The 15,890-nt window shown below is 38.6% G+C and overlaps 1 protein-coding gene across 1 annotated transcript in view; it reads right to left on the bottom strand.

Moving 5' to 3' along the window:
- SPAG17 (sperm associated antigen 17) overlaps positions 1-15,890 on the bottom strand; it is a 186,727-nt gene that overhangs the window by 7,170 nt on the left and 163,667 nt on the right. Inside the window, exons 41-45 of the mRNA XM_008580417.1 lie at positions 14,826-14,962; positions 13,466-13,650; positions 11,660-11,720; positions 8,729-8,873; positions 5,809-5,953 (exon numbers count right to left, since the gene is read on the bottom strand). Coding sequence (XP_008578639.1) covers positions 5,814-5,953; positions 8,729-8,873; positions 11,660-11,720; positions 13,466-13,650; positions 14,826-14,962 — 668 coding nt within the window. The 3' untranslated portion in view covers positions 5,809-5,813. The remainder of the gene's footprint in view (positions 1-5,808; positions 5,954-8,728; positions 8,874-11,659; positions 11,721-13,465; positions 13,651-14,825; positions 14,963-15,890) is intronic.

Raw genomic sequence — 15,890 nt, 5'->3', positions numbered from 1 at the left:
TTTCTAAGTGTTAAATTAATCAGAGAGAAGGGGAACTTGTGATAAAGTGATATGTACAATCAGTAGCTGAGTTATAACATTTGCTTAAAATACTTGAAACTCCTTAACCCTAGAGGTCAACAGGTGCATTAAAAAGTGAATTTCAAGTCAAGCAGATTTCTAGTCATTAAGTCAGCATTTATTGGCTTAGCCAGTCATTGGCTATATATAGTTCATAATAAAGAAACCATTTAATGAATAATATCTCTTGCAAATGATGCAGTAAGTTACCTATAGAAAGCCTGTAATGCCATAAAGAAAAGCCTTATGAATGGTTTATTAGAAGTATAACACCTAAGCTTGTTTTTAAAAAATCACCATACATTTAGAGAAGAATGCTTAACAATTTTTGAGAGTCCCTGGCTGGAAGTTAGGTGCTCTATGTGGGTGGTATTAAATTGTTTCTCAGTGACAAGTGTCCTAAGTCATTATCTCATCCCAAAGAAATCTAGCAAATCTCTAGCAGAGAATCTAGGACACTGCCCAAGAAAATGGGTGTCTGTCCCTAGGCACAGGACTATATCTAGGGTCCTACTTATCCATCTGTTATAATCGACGAGCCTGCTCAACATAGCCTTTCCAGGCCAGACCACCCATAGAAGAGAGAGGGAGGTTGTATATAGGGGCTTAGGAAAAAGCCACCTGGGCTACATACACTATCCACGATCTGCCACCTTTCCTCACAATTTAAAATCCTAAGTTTGAGATGGGACTAAGATTCTTAAGGGTAAAATCACCATACATTCCAAGTCCTTTCACTCTTTCTAAGATTTTTTGGGATACAAGCAGCCCTGATGTGTTTTTAGAACAGCACACACGATGTAACCATCACTGGGCCCAGCCCTTTCATAGGGCCTGGCAGTAGTTCCCCTTGTGTGATCAATCCCTTCCCCTTGAGTGTGGGTTGGCCTAGTGACTGGCTTCTAATGAATAGAATACAACAGATGTATTAGATATCTCTTCCAAGATTAGGTTATAAAACACTGAATTCTGCCTTGCTTACACACTCAGGCTCTTCTTGCTTGCTTGCTTGATCTGATGAACCAAGCTATTGTGTTGTTAGATGCCCTAGAGAGAGGCTTACACAGCAAGGAAGTGAGAGTGGTCTCCAGACAATAGCCAGTGAGGAACTGAGGTCCTCAGTCTAACAGCCTGCAAGGAACTGAATCCTTCCAAGAAGTAAGCTTGAAAGCAGATTCACCCCCATTTGAGCCATAGGACTCAACTAAGCTGTGCCTGAATTCCTGACCCAGAGAAACTGTGAGATCATAAATGTTTGTTGTTTTAAACCACTAAGTTCTGAGGTTGTTTAACCTAGTTGCTGATTCCCCATCCATAGAAGGGGTATAATAGTGCCTACCCTCCTAGAGTTATTGTTACGTACTTAAACACAAACTGTTACTATGGTAACTGCATGTTTTTAATCTCGTTAACTCTGTGATAATATGCACAAAGAGGCTGAATGACAATATTACTTCAGACATTTCTATTAGGTAGGTTCATGAAATTAGTTTTGATAGATTGGTACATATCTTTATTTCATAGTTTTCAGAATTGTCCAGCTACAGATGCAGACTTCAGCATTTATCAGTTTGGGATAACTTCTAAAAGTCATAGACTAAAACTGAAATAAACCATGCTTGAATTCAGTGGTTCCCAAAGTATAGTCCAAGACTGCAGTATTAAGATATGTACTAGGTTGAACAGTGTCTGTTCATGAAATTAGTTTTGATAGATTGGTACAAATCTTTATTTCATAGTTTTCAGAATTGTCCAGCTACAGATGCAGACTTCAGCATTAATCAGTTTGGGATAACTTCTAAAAGTCATAGACTAAAACTGAAATAAACCATGCTTGAATTCACTGGTTCCCAAAGTATAGTCCAAGACTGCAGTATTAAGATATGTACTAGGTTGAACAGTGTCTGAAGATTCACATCTACCTGGATGCTGTGTATGTGACCTTGTTTGGAAATAGGGTCTTTACAAGTGTAATTAAGTAATTACATTTAAAATGTAATTAAATGTAATTAATATTAAGATGAAGTCATACTAGATTAGGGAGAGTAGGCCCTTAAATCCAGTGACTGGTGTTCTTACATGAATGTCATGTGAAGACATGCAAGGATGGAGGCCATGTGACTTCAGGAAGAGATTGGGATTGGAGTGACGCAGCTACAAGCCAACGAATACCAAGGATTGCAGGCTACCACCAGAAGCTAGGAGAGGCAGAGAACAGATTCCTTCAGAGAATCCAGAAGGAACCAACTATGCCAACACCTTGGTTGCAGACCTCTGGTCTCTTGAACTGCAAGAGGATAAACATGTTGTTTTAAACTACTCTGTGGTAATTTGTTATGATAGCTCCAGGAACCTAATACAGATTTTGGTATATGAAAGTGGAGTGCTGCTATCATAAATGCCTTAAAATGTGGAACTGTCATTTGAGTTGGTTAATGGGTAGAGGCTAGAAGAAATTTGAACTTCATGATAAGAAAAAGAAAAAGAAAAAAAGTCTAGACTGCCTTGAAGAAACGTGGTAGAAATACAGATGTTAAAGGCAGTGCTGGTGAGGGCTAAGAAGCAAGTGATAAGGACAGTAGAGAAAGTTTCTGTTATCTCAGAGAATTCATGTATTGTCATGAACAGAATGTTGGTAGAAGTATGAACATTAAAGGTGCTTTTGGTGAGGCCTCAGAACAAGTGAGGAACATGTTGTTGGACATGGGGGGAAGGTTTCCCACTGGGGGGAAGGTGATCTTTGTTATAAAGTGGCAGAAAACTTGGCCGAATTCAGTGTTCTCCTCTTGGGTGGAAAGTAGAACTTTTAAACAATGAACTTGAATATTTAGCTGAAATTTCCAAGCCAAATATGGAAGGTATGGCCTGGTTCCTTGCCTTGCTGCTTATGGTAAAATGCAAGAAGAAAAAGGAAGAAACTATTAAGCACAAAGAAACCAGAATATGATTATTTGGAAAATTTACAACCTATTCATATTCATATTGCAAAAGATGCTAAGGCATGCTCTGGAGAAATCACTATGCATGTGTCTGGGAAACGTGTTGGAGTGAATATGCAGGTGACCAAGGATCCAGTCAACCATCTCAGCAGAAGCCAGGAATAGAGACTAGGTTATAGAGGGTATTCAGAAAGGGTCTGTGGATAACCCTGTCATCTAATGGTGTGGTTCCCCTTGACTTTGACAGATGACTGGTAGGTCTTTGAGAATGTTCTATCAGCAGAAACACTGCCAGCTTGGACTGAAACAGGATGAAATGAAGGAAAGCTGTCAGACTTATGGAATTCTTTAAGCAGGAAATGGGCTGTTCAGGGGGTAGAACTGCTGATGAGAGCAGAAGCTGAGGGCTGAGAGGACAGAGCCGATGGAGCCTCTGAGGGCCTAGAGGCTGGGGTTGGTGGAGCCTCCCAGAGCACAGAAGGCAGATGGAGCCAGGAGCCACAGATGTTTATTCTAAGTTCTTGAACCCTAATGGAATTTTCCTTGCTGTGTTGCAAACTTGCTTTAGACCAGTGATGGCTTTATTCCTTTCATTTTTTCCCTTTGGGAATGGTAATATCTATCCTGTACTTGTTTCACCATTTTATTTTGGAAGCTGACAAATTGTCTAGTTTCATAGATCCATAGATGCAGAGGAGGCCAGAACGAATCATACCCAGAGTCTCATCCATGCCTGATTTAGGTGATTTAGATTCTGAGATTTGAAACTTTTTGAGTTGATGTTGTTTAGATGAAATTTTGGATTTAGAGTAATGCTGGAATGGGTTAAGACTTTTGGGGATGTTGGGATGGGGGAATGTATTTTGCATGTGAGAAAAACATGAATTTTGAGGGAACAGAAGGCAGACTACTAGGTTTGTCCCTATAAAATTTATGTCTGATGGAACCTATGAATGTGACCTTATTTGTAAATAGGCTTTACAATATAATCACATGAAGATGAGGTCACTCAGGAATGGGGTAGCACTAAATCCAATGAGTGAGTGAATCTTTATAAAGAGAGAGACACACACACACAGAAATACATAGGGAAGAATGCCATGTGAAGACAGAGATTGGAGAGATGCAACTATAAGTCAAGGAATGACAAAGATTGCTGGCAACCACCAGAAGTTAGGAGACAGGCATAGGATAAATTATTCCTCAGAGCCTCCAGAAGTAATCAACCCCACTGACACCTTGATTTTGGATCTCTGGCCTCCTCAACTGAAATCCAATAGAATAAATATCGTTGTTTTAAGCCACCTGGTTTGTGGTATTTTGTTATGACAGCCCTAGCAAACTAATACATGATGTTATTTGCCTTTTTTTTCCATGCTGTCATAGGCATAGGGTAGAATTTCCAGAGGCTATGTGATGTGTGATATGGTAAAAGATGGAACACAGAGCAGATGTGAGAATCCAGCTATATTCTAGTAAGCCAGACACTAAAAAGAGTTACAAAAATGTAAAACAATGATACTATTATTAAATTTTTGTTTTAGAAGATAGTTATTTTTTATTACAAATGTTGTTTATGTTAATATACTGGGTTTATTATTATTTTTAAACTAATTAAAAAGTTTTCCTAGTGTTAATTCTAGTTTGGTAAATATTGATAGATATCACCCACATAAACTAAAGCTTTTTGGGATCCTCAATAATTATTAAGAATATAAAAGGAGTACTGAGTCTAAAAAGTTTGAAAACCACTGGCTTAATTGTAAATTTTTAAGTTCTAAGGAGATGCCTTGGAGTTTGTGTTTGTGCTATGTGGGATATACTATAAAGCATATGTACTTCACAGGGCCTGGTTTTCCAAAGCCTTGCAGTTTCAAATATTGCTATGTGGGATATACTATAAAGCATATGTACTTCACAGGGCCTGGTTTTCCAAAGCCTTGCAGTTTCAAATATTGACCTTGCAAGGACAGGAAATTTTCCTCAGGCTATAAGTCTCTGTTGCAAGATAAGAATTGTGGCACAGCAGGTTGCTGGCTCAAAGACAGACTAGTTGCTGATTGTTCTGTAAAGATTCTGAGAAACTGTTAGAGGGAGAAGGAATGTTTGTTAAGATCAAAGCTTTTGTTGATAGCCTACTGGAATGTCATCTGGCTTGTTTCACTGAAAGTTACCAGCCTGTACTGTTCAACTATAACCCCACCTTTGTCTCTTCCTGTAACTTCCTGCTCTGGAGAATAAATGCAGGAAGAGAACCCCAATTCAGCGTTAATTTCCCAAATGGAAGGGTTGGCTCTCGCTTGAGCATTCCCAGGGAAGTTAACCACTTCGGGGCTTCTCACTGCTCGGAAGAGATGGGCTTTGAGTAATCATTTGTGTCTCCATCACCCAGGGGAAGAGGGGTGACAAATCCGTGGGGGGCAAAGCAACACAAAGCAACAGTGCTACTGCTTTTTGGAGAGTAATCAACTTTTATCTGCACAATGAAGACAGTGCTTAAAAAATGAACTTTAGAATCACATTGAAGTAAGTTAGATTTTCCACTTCTTCCACTTAAGATTATCTGAGCCTCTGTTTTTCTTATTTGTAAAGTGGAAAAAATAATATCTATCTTATAGGAAGCATGAGAATTAGTAGATTCAGTAATATAGATGTAAAGGGGTAACTATTAAAATTATTTGAAACAAATATTTTCATTCAATCAGGCTAAGTGGCTTATGGTTTCTAGCTGTAAGAAGAGGGGAACAAACCCGAAGTCTAAGGCCTCAAATTTGAATGGTTGACAATGAAATTCCCATCTATTACTTACTGGACCTAATGTGGAGAAACTTGATGAGACATGAAGACTCCAAGTGCAGAGGAAGAAATTGTGGAAGTCCTCTGGACCATGGGATTTTCTTTTCCCTGGGGAAAATCTTTTGGTCGCTTATCATAATTGCTGCTTGTTAAAACTGGTAAAATACTCGTTAAGGACTATGATTTTCATGACTAAATGATTTGTATGTACAAACCCAAATAACATTTTAGAATCATAGAATCTCTTCTGTAGCAACATTAGCTCAGTTTTAGGTACTCTTCTGTCTAATGCAAATTCTGCATGCTTAGGTTTAGGGGTTAAATGATAGATATCGATGTCTTACAATGTCTTCTGTTCTCCCTAGTGTACAGTTATTTCTCTCCTAACTGTGACTGGCCTTTCTATAAGGAGCCATCACTATAATCAGGCCCCAAACCACATCAGCATCCAGACTTCATGCTTTTTTTCCTGGTGGGAGAGGGATAGACCTGGGGAAATGAGCTATGAACCATCATTGTTGACATGGAAGTAGATAAAAGATTTAATAATTTTTTTAGATCTGTACCTAACTGACAGGTGGTCTCTATAAGCAAGGAAAAAGAAAATGATTAATGCAAAATGATTTCATTGCTGTGGTCAGCAACAGCAGTCCAGGTACTCTGGATCAGCGTCTAATAACCTGTGTGAAGAGGGTGCGGGGACTTGATAAGATTCCTAGAGTGGGGGAATACTGGTTCTTTGGTTAGTTTTCTTCTATCACAGTGGAAGAACCCTGCCATCATTACTTATAAAAAGAAAAGAAAAAGTCACATTCCCGATGAGGTTTATCCTATTTTAAATTTTAATACTCCTTAACATTCCCTATATCCCTTTCCTACTTTATATTTTTCTCCATTGTACTTATCACCGTCATAGTCCATATTCTACTTACTTTGTGTATTGTCTGTCCTCTCTCTGAAATGTAAGCTACATAATTACTGTATACCTAGTGCCTAGAACAGTGCCTGGCACATTAAGAGGCACTTATTATCTTTGAAAGAATAAAGGAACAAATGAATTCAACTTCATTTGTATTGAAATCAAGACTACCTGACACACGTTCCCCTAATTTCTTCACCTCAGAATGTCTGAATCCTCGGCCATCTTCATCCTTTCCCTTGTCAAGACTAACCCTTCAGCTCTGCCCTTCATTATTCTCCTGCCCTTTTTTGGATATTGCAGTTTCAATTACTTCTACTCATTTTTATTTTAAAAATTTTTCTCTTCTGACCAATTCTCTTCAGCCTGCACACATGCTCAGATCTACCCTAAACTGAAAATCCCTCCTTTACTCTTGCATCCTTGAGATGTCGCATTTTCTTGCTCTTTCCTTTAATACATTTTCTTGAAAGAGTATCCATATCTGATGTTTCCTCTTTCTTAACACCCATTCTTTATATTTTGCAATTTAGGTTTCATCCCCACAAAATCTAACAGTTTTATTTGATTCAGATTAAATCTGAATTCTCTTCAGCATCTCTATGGCATCTGTTAACTGTGTCCAACTTTTCCTTGAAATTCTTTCTGTGGCTTCTGAGATATTTATCTAACAGTTTTATTTGATTCAGATTAAATCTGAATTCTCTTCAGCATCTCTGTGGCATCTGTTAACTGTGTCCAACTTTTCCTTGAAATTCTTTCTGTGGCTTCTGAGATATTTCATGATTTTCTAATGCTGGTTTTGTCTCCATTATCTCTTCCTCCTGCTGCTCTTTAAACTGCTCATTTCCCATACCTTCAACCATTACCTCTGTATGGAGAATTTTTCAAATTATATCTTCAGCTCTGACTTCTCAACTGAGATCCAGTCCTCCTGCATATCCTAGATTCATTGCCTGAGCACAAGACCTTGCTGTTGAACACTTACATCCTCTCTTACTTCCTTCCATCAATGGGTTCCACCTCAGATTTTGCAGCTTCCCCCGTCTTTCATCCATGTCCCTCTTTCATGTCTACATTTGCCACCCTATGGTTTACATGTCCAGTTCTCCTTCCACATATCCTCAACAATAACACTAGGTTCATTTTTATAAAGATATGCTGATCATATCACCCACTGTATCAGAAACCAACAGTTAACTGTTGCTTAAATAATAAAGTCTACACCAAAGATTCAAGATCTTTCATAACTTGACTTCAACTCACTTTCCCACTATATTTGCTAATAATTCTTAAGCTCTCAGCAAAATGAACTCCCAAACACCTGGAGCTTTCCTACCGCCATGTTTTTTTTTTTTTTTTCTCTCTTTGTACTTACAATCCCCTTTCATCAAATTTTTTCTCATTATGTAAGACCCAGCTCAAATATCAAATAGATATATAACACCAGCAGTATGGGATTCATATCATTGCAAAAGTATAAAATAGTATAAGAACCAAGTGTGAAGACTTTATTTCCACTGCTAGATTACATAATGTCTTTTAAGATAGAGTCCGATTTTCCATTTTTGTACCTTGTAGGTAATAGGTACTTGATATCTGTATGATATCTGTATGCCTAGAGACACTGATATGAAGGAATGCATGTGTAATTCAGTGAATATCCAACCTTTATAATAAGAAAGTATCTTCTATCCGTCAACAAGATTACAATGTGTTTTGATGGCAGATTTGCTTTTTTATTATTCTGATTGTCTGCTATCTATGGCCAATTACATTGACATTTATTCAACTTGCAGTTACTGTACATGTATTATGTGTCAGGTATTTTTTAGATTTGGCTAGATGCTTTCAAAGACAAATGAAGACACAGTTTTTGTTCTAAGAAATTTATCTATGATTTAAAAGATAGAATTAATGAAGATATGGAGATGCATTTTAACCTCTGTGTTTTCTTCATTCATACATAATTTCTGCACTATATATGATTACTCTAACTGACTTTAAAGGATATTTGCTTCCACAGGTAAGAGCAGAACATCATGCTCAGTCATAATCTCAATATTGTGAGCGATGTGCACTGATCCCTTGGCGCCTTCCTCTCCAAGAGCCATGGCAAATAATTCCACCTTCAGTTCTGCCTGCAAACCAGCTGCCACCTATAAGACATAATGTAGCTTTAGGATCAGGTATATCTGAGTCCAAATCCTGGTTTTAATACTAATTTGGGCAAGTTACTTAAACTCTCTAATCTTTAGTTTCTTCACTTATAAATTTGGCACTAAGAAACAGTAGCTGTTATAAGCATTTAGCAGAATTACTTTATAATTTAGTTAGGTAAATCCATTGAGTAAATGGGGCCAAGGATAAATTGTTGAAGGTCAAACCAGGTGCTATTTAGGAGAAAGCATAAGGAAACTAAACGGCAGCAAATTGGAAGTGGCACTGAAGGCAAACTAATGCAAAACCCGTAATTGTGCTATTTCTTGAATGCCAGTAGTGAATTTCTATCTATTGACATCCTTGCAGTTAACCTAAGATAAATATAAATTTAATCTTAAAATTAGTCTGAGAGCCTGGGTGAATCCCATAACTTCCCTGCCCTGCCCCTTAGTTTTTAGTATTCTTAATGCAGGATGTATAAAGTGACAAAAAGCCAGCAGAGGGAGACAGAATTAGTTTAAATGCCAAACTGCTTAGGTTTGAAAGCTACATGGAAGAGGTTTGTACCAACAGAAAAGAAACCTGATATATAATGAAGAAGAAACACAGTGAGGCATGGGCTTTTTGCCTTGTTCCTTGAAAAGAACACTAGCCAGAAAAGAAAGAGCTGTTTATGTTTCTAAGCTGCCTCCCCAGGAGGTGGGTTAAAAAGCAGATTTGGGAACAGTTATGTGAAAAAAAATAAATCAGAAACTACCACATGGATAGCAATTAGATAAAATGGATTTTTTTTCTTCAATATAGTTTTATAAATAATGGAATTGAAAAAGTTTCAATTTTTTCAACAATGTGCTTGTGAACCTATGCAAACTGGAGGGTATCCAACAGCTCTGTTTCTGAGAATCAGACCCTTAGTCCTCCCAAGCCCAGCAATCAGAGCAGGGCTGGATAATGATAAAATTCAGCATGAGGGGAGCTGGAATACTGCCCTCAGACAGGTTTACCCGGGCTTTGAGCATATTCATTTAGTGTTGGCAACTAACCAAACTGAACAGTGGTTAGATTTACATATGGAGAAGACTATAGATTATATTCTTTGCCAGAGCCAAAACCTACTGTCAAAAAGAAAAAAAAAAAAAGACTAAAAAAACCTAACAGTACAGAGTGAGCTTCAAAGAATACATGCTGGGTTTTTAGTACCTATAAGGTTGATCCAACAGTCATTTTGGCTTTTGGCATAATCCCTACTTTAAATTAAAATGAGATTTGATAACTTCCCAGAACAGTGGAAGAAGGGCTTGCTTTGATTTTTGTTTTTTGCTTTATGTTGTGAAGGTTCTGAAATCTTGACACAGTATGGTAATGCATTATATCAGAGAGTCACTCATAAATTAGTGGATTTAATCCCAAAATGTATTTCTGTTTGGAGCTTCACCCTGCATCCTGCTGTTTTTTTAATAGATCATAAGATAATAGAGCTAGAAGAGGGCTAAGAAATGATACGGTCTGAGGAAAACAAAGCTCAAAGCATCACTGAGCTGGTGGCATACTCATGACAAGAAGCCAATTAACTTAGCACTACACCAAACCAACCCTTCTTTTTTTTGATCAGTAAGGGGATCGCAACCCTCTGCATGGTGTCGTCCACACCATGCTCAGCCAGTGAGTGCACCGGCCACCCCTACGTAGGATCCGAACCCGTGGCCTTGGCGCTACCAGCGCGGCACTCTCCCGAGTGAGCCACGGGGCCGGCCCCCAAACCAACCCTTCTGTATGGGCATATAATAACTGTGGCTGCTGTAAGAGCTTCAGTCTCAGGGTGCACTGTGTGCTTGTCATGGGACTGGATACCCTTGCTAACTGCTCTCATGAGCTTACACATATTCCCATCTGTGTGGAATGGTTCATGCATCTACTGGACTTCCTCATTTCGTTCTGTCATTCAATTCCATATCTCTTGAATAACTCCTATGTGCCTGCCTTTGTAAGCTCCTTACGTGTGTCACTCACTTTTAACATCCTCTGCACATTATCAGTGGTATACGGGAGAAACTCAAAGTTTGCTGAGTGAAAGGAAAGGGGTGCTATGCACTGATCAAGACTTACAAGTGTGATTTATTATAATTTGAGATAAACTTTTGTTTATATCATGCTCTATTTCTGAAATTATAATTTAAAACCAGAGTGTACAATTAAAGTACATATTTTTTACTGAACATCCTATTTGGGGGTATGTATCAAATAAAGTTGAAACAGACATTTTTAAATTTGTATTTTCTGAGATTTTTGGAGAAATAAGGTAACTAATGAATTTAATATATACTACTATACCTTAGTATGGTATTAAATAGTATTCTCTGGCAAATACCAAGAGAGCAAACCATATTCACACAAAATATAAAGAATGGAATATTATTTATTTTTCCAGAGGATTTTCCACTTTGCAGAAGAATTTAATGTTTAAAAAGTAGTTTTCATACAACTGTTCATGACTGTACTAATGGGACAAGTGATGTGAGCTTCAGAAATGTTTCTATAGCTGAAAGTTTAACTCTGTTTACACACAGGATCTGTCTCATGGTTATTCACATAAAATGAGTGACATCAAGCCACATATTATACCAATACCAGGAATATTTTGCTTATGATACTGGAGAATTTAGATTTACACATGGTTTAAACTGAATGGGCAGAATGATTTAAAAGCCCACTTCACTAGAAATATGTACACATTCACATGTGCAAGCACAAACACACACAACAGATAACACACAGGACTTACAGGCCCAGGTTTATAAGTCACTTTCAGTCCTGTGCTGGGTGGGGGCTGCTTCACCCTAAACCTACCAGGCAGAAAGATGAAAATAAATTTATGCCATAATGAAAAACATGAGCAAGGAATGAACTAGGATGTTATAAAATCAGGAAGGTGTTAATATTCGCTACACAGGAGCTGGGGGTCCATCCCATTAGAAAAACAACCTGAATATTCAGTTGAGAGAAGAATCTGGGGCCACTTCACAATTGCCTTTCCAGCAGTTTTCATCAGCATAAAACAGATTCCAACGTGAGTTAGTTTCAACCCTTTGTTACAGGTTTCTTATGAACAGCTTGGTTGGGCCTGGGTTTGGCTGGTGTGTGCATTTTGGCGTAGCTGCCAGCATGAATGCAAATGCTGGCAGCCAGATCATTAAGCTGAAGAATGAAGGCTCTTTTGGAAATCAGTGGAGCGTGGGAGCCAGTCTAGCTATGTCTTGGTATGGGGTTTGCATGTTTGGGGAGAAGAGAAACAGAAAGGGCTCAGAAAATGTTGACGACCTTGAAAACCTCCATGCTCACACATGGTGCTTAATTCATCTCTTTCCCTTCCTGTGGTTTGTGGGTTCTGCCTGAAGGTTAAAGACCTGGAGTAAATTAAAATGCCAAGCAAAGCCTACCTCCACTCTGACCCCAACCTGCTCCTTCTACCAGCTGAATTTAACAAGCTGAGGAGTGAAATCTCTAAAACTAAAATTCTACCCCGGAGAGACAGGGTCTGCATGGATGAGCTTTATTAGTTTGAGGTTGACCCTCTTTCTCCCCACCCACATTGTTGGCAAGAACCTAAAAAAACAACAATGTCTGATCTGGTGGCTTGAGTCCCTCATGAGGTTGTTTCCAGGGAAGGAAACATTATTCTTGAAGCTGGGGATTTGCTTCAACTAAAATGGGACAATGAACTTTCAAAGTGGATGCTCCTGTTGTTTTGCTCCATCTGATCTCCAGTCCTGAGTCCAGGATCACAAATGTTCTTGAAGGATTTGCTACTTACACTGAGAATAACTCTGCAATTAAAATAAACATTTATTCTCTTTTTTATGAAAAAAAAAACAAAAAAAACCCCAAAACAGATTATGCTTAAGTTTAATTCAAAATAGAATAGAGGACATTTTGTAATTGGGAGTGGCCCTGGTATAGACATATGATGCATATACTGACCCAATGGGAAGGACTGAGATCCCACATGAAACTGTTAATAAAGGGAGGTACCTCTGTGTGGTGGAGCTCAGCTCTGAGGTCTAGCCTTGCTCTAGCCTCAGGACCTTAAAACAAGTCACTCAGTTTCTTCCTTTATAAGAGTCTCTAAGGTCTTTGCCTCAATTATGCAGAAATAATGTAATTAAAAGGACTTTTCAGATCATAAATTATAAACAAATGTCAGTTGATATTATAGTTGGCGGATTTGAGAAAAACACTTCCAAGTTTTGTGCATTAGTTACTGTAACGCATGTACAACCTCTTCTTCCTTTTTTGCTAGTGTAAATCAGGATTTGAGTTGCTTCTAACGAAGTATGAAAAAATGACTAATGGGAGGGTAAGGACGTATCTTCCACATAGTTGGGACTTGGTAAGTACTTATTTATTGAAAATGAATGGATAATTAAAGGGTAAATTAGTGATTAAAAGACTGAATGAATAATGTGAAGATTCAAGATTGGAGGTGTAATTACAGTTCAGTTCAATAAACATTTACTGATGAAGGTAGTCAAAGACAAGTCACAGAGTAGCAGAAGGTAACCTGAGCAGTCGTTTGGTGCCTTGGCCTCACCTGCAGAAGTCCACTCCAACATTCCTGAGCTTTACAGTGGTTTCGTAGGTATGTCCTTCTTTAAGCACTCCAAAGTTCACTGAGGATGGGAGAAGATGGAACCCAAAAAGAGATGACTTTGCATTATTAATAGCAGCTGATGCAACAGAGGATGTGTTCACTTTTCCTCCAACAGAATCTTGCACCTTTGTATTAGGAAAAATTAAGCAAATAAAATGGTTCCATTTTGAGTTCTCAAGATAAGAAAAAGTCCCTGTCACCAAAAGAAAATAAATGTTTGGCTGGGAGAAGAAATGAACAGGTACAGTCTCATGTAATCCTTACAACAGTCTTGTAAGAAAGTATTTTAGGCTCTGTTTTAAGGCTAAGGAAGCTTAAATTCAGAAAGCAGAAAAACAGATATTTTGCTCAAGTGGCAAAGTAAAGTTTCCAACTCAAGTTTGCCTATTCTGAAGTCTGTGCTCTTTCCTCTGTGCAGGCAGTTATCCAACGTCACTCCCATCAGAATCTCCTGGAGAACTTAAGACAAAAATTGCTGACTCCCTCCCCCAGAATTTCTCATTCTGTAGGTCTGGGGCAGCACCCTAGAATTTGCATGTCAAACAATTTCTCAGGTGTTGCCAGTGCTGTTTGTCAGGTAATCACACTCTGAGAACTGTTGCTCTAAACCTTATTGTTATTCCCCAGATCGGCAGCTCCGATGTTACCTGGGAGTTTGTGAGACTCTCAGACCTCACCCCACACCTAGTGAGTCAGAATCTACATTCTCACAAGATCACCAGGTAATTCATATGCACCTTAAGGTTTGAGAAACACTCCTATCACATATCAGTTACACACATTGCAATAAATTCTCTATGATGGGTCCAAGGAAGTTTTCCTAACAGAGTTCGGTAGAATCTTAATCTCAGAGGCTTTGAGAAAGGAAGGAGCTTGTTTTCAAAAACTGAGAGAAACCACAATGGCTGAATTATGGTGTGTTTGAGGCAAGGTGAGAGGGGACAGAAAATGGGGCCATGTCTTGTGCTCATGCTAAGTTGTTTGGATTCTGTCCTGAGTCATAAGAAGGGTGGTCAATGATCTCTTTGGCCAGTAGTGTGCTGGTAAACTGGCTCCAGTATGGCCGATTTCAAGCTATCAGTGGTTTACCTGGGTCAACAAATCCCTCTCATGAGCCCGGACAAGGGGGCTCCAGCAAAGCACTGCTTTAGTTTGTACGTGTGCCTTAAAGGCCTTCACAGTGAGATGGCAGATACAGTAAATATCAGTACACACTGGCTGGAAAGTGATAACTTCAACAAATCAGAATTACATAAGATGCTGCTTGGCTCTGGGAAACATGTCCCCATGTCTCTCGTACCTTTGTGAGAGGTTGAGACTCCGGCTTGGAACTCAGCAAATAATAAGGCAACTTCACCTTTTCTTTTCTTGCTTGTCCTGCAACATCCTGCAGCAATGACTGGGTAGGAATTTTCACGGGCACAAAAGATTCTGGTTCTGTTAGAGAGAAAGCTTAAATTGTTCCACATAGACATTTTACTCAAAGACATTTGAGGTAATACCAGAATATATAAGCACATAAACCAACTTGGAAACTTTCTTTGCTTTTTAAAGAGTTTATTTAAAGGAACAAAGTCTTCTATTAATTCTTCTTTTATATGTTTACATTTTACAAAGCGATTTTACATACATCACTTCATGTTGGTCCTTACAACCACCCCATGAGATGGACAGATGCTATTAGCATCACTTTTCTTTACTAAATGAGAAAAATAAGATTCTAAGAAGTCAAGTGGCTGCCTATGATGAACGGAACTTATACCTACATCTTCAGAGTTCTTTCCACTGGATCAACAAGGTATAAGACAATAAAACATTGACTCTGAAAGATTTCTTAAAGGCTGGCTGGTTAGTTCAGTTAGTGAGAGCGTGGTCCAGGGTTCAATCCCTGGACTGGCCAGCCACCAAAAAAATAGAAAAAAAAAGAACCCAAAAAACAAATTAAGTAAAACAAAAAACAAAAACTGAGTGTATAAGATGACAGTGCTTAAAACAAACAAATAATTGAGTCTTAAAAATTTCTTTGATTCTGCTCCTATATTTACAGTTCTAAAAAGTGGGGTAGTAATTACAGTTAAAGTAAGCCAGGGAACTAAATCCACAGATCACTAAATCTGTAACTTATTCTTTTCCTCAGTTACGTGAAGTAGTGAGCAAAGGTAGATAATCCACACAGCAGCAGCTGTGTATATTTGTTCCAAATATTCAGGAGGTTGAAATCATATTTTAGATCATCATATTTAAAAATCCTTTCTCGGGCCAGCCCGGTGGCGCACTGGATAAGTGCACCGCCTGGGAAGCATGGCGGCGCTCCCGCCTGAGGGTTTGGATCCCACATATGGACCGGTTCCCGCTCACTGGCTGA

This window comes from Galeopterus variegatus, unplaced genomic scaffold (genome assembly GCF_000696425.1).
Source record: "Galeopterus variegatus unplaced genomic scaffold, G_variegatus-3.0.2 Scaffold2084, whole genome shotgun sequence".
NCBI classification, from domain to species: Eukaryota; Metazoa; Chordata; class Mammalia; order Dermoptera; family Cynocephalidae; genus Galeopterus; species Galeopterus variegatus.
This window is presented reverse-complemented; position numbering and strand designations above follow the sequence as displayed.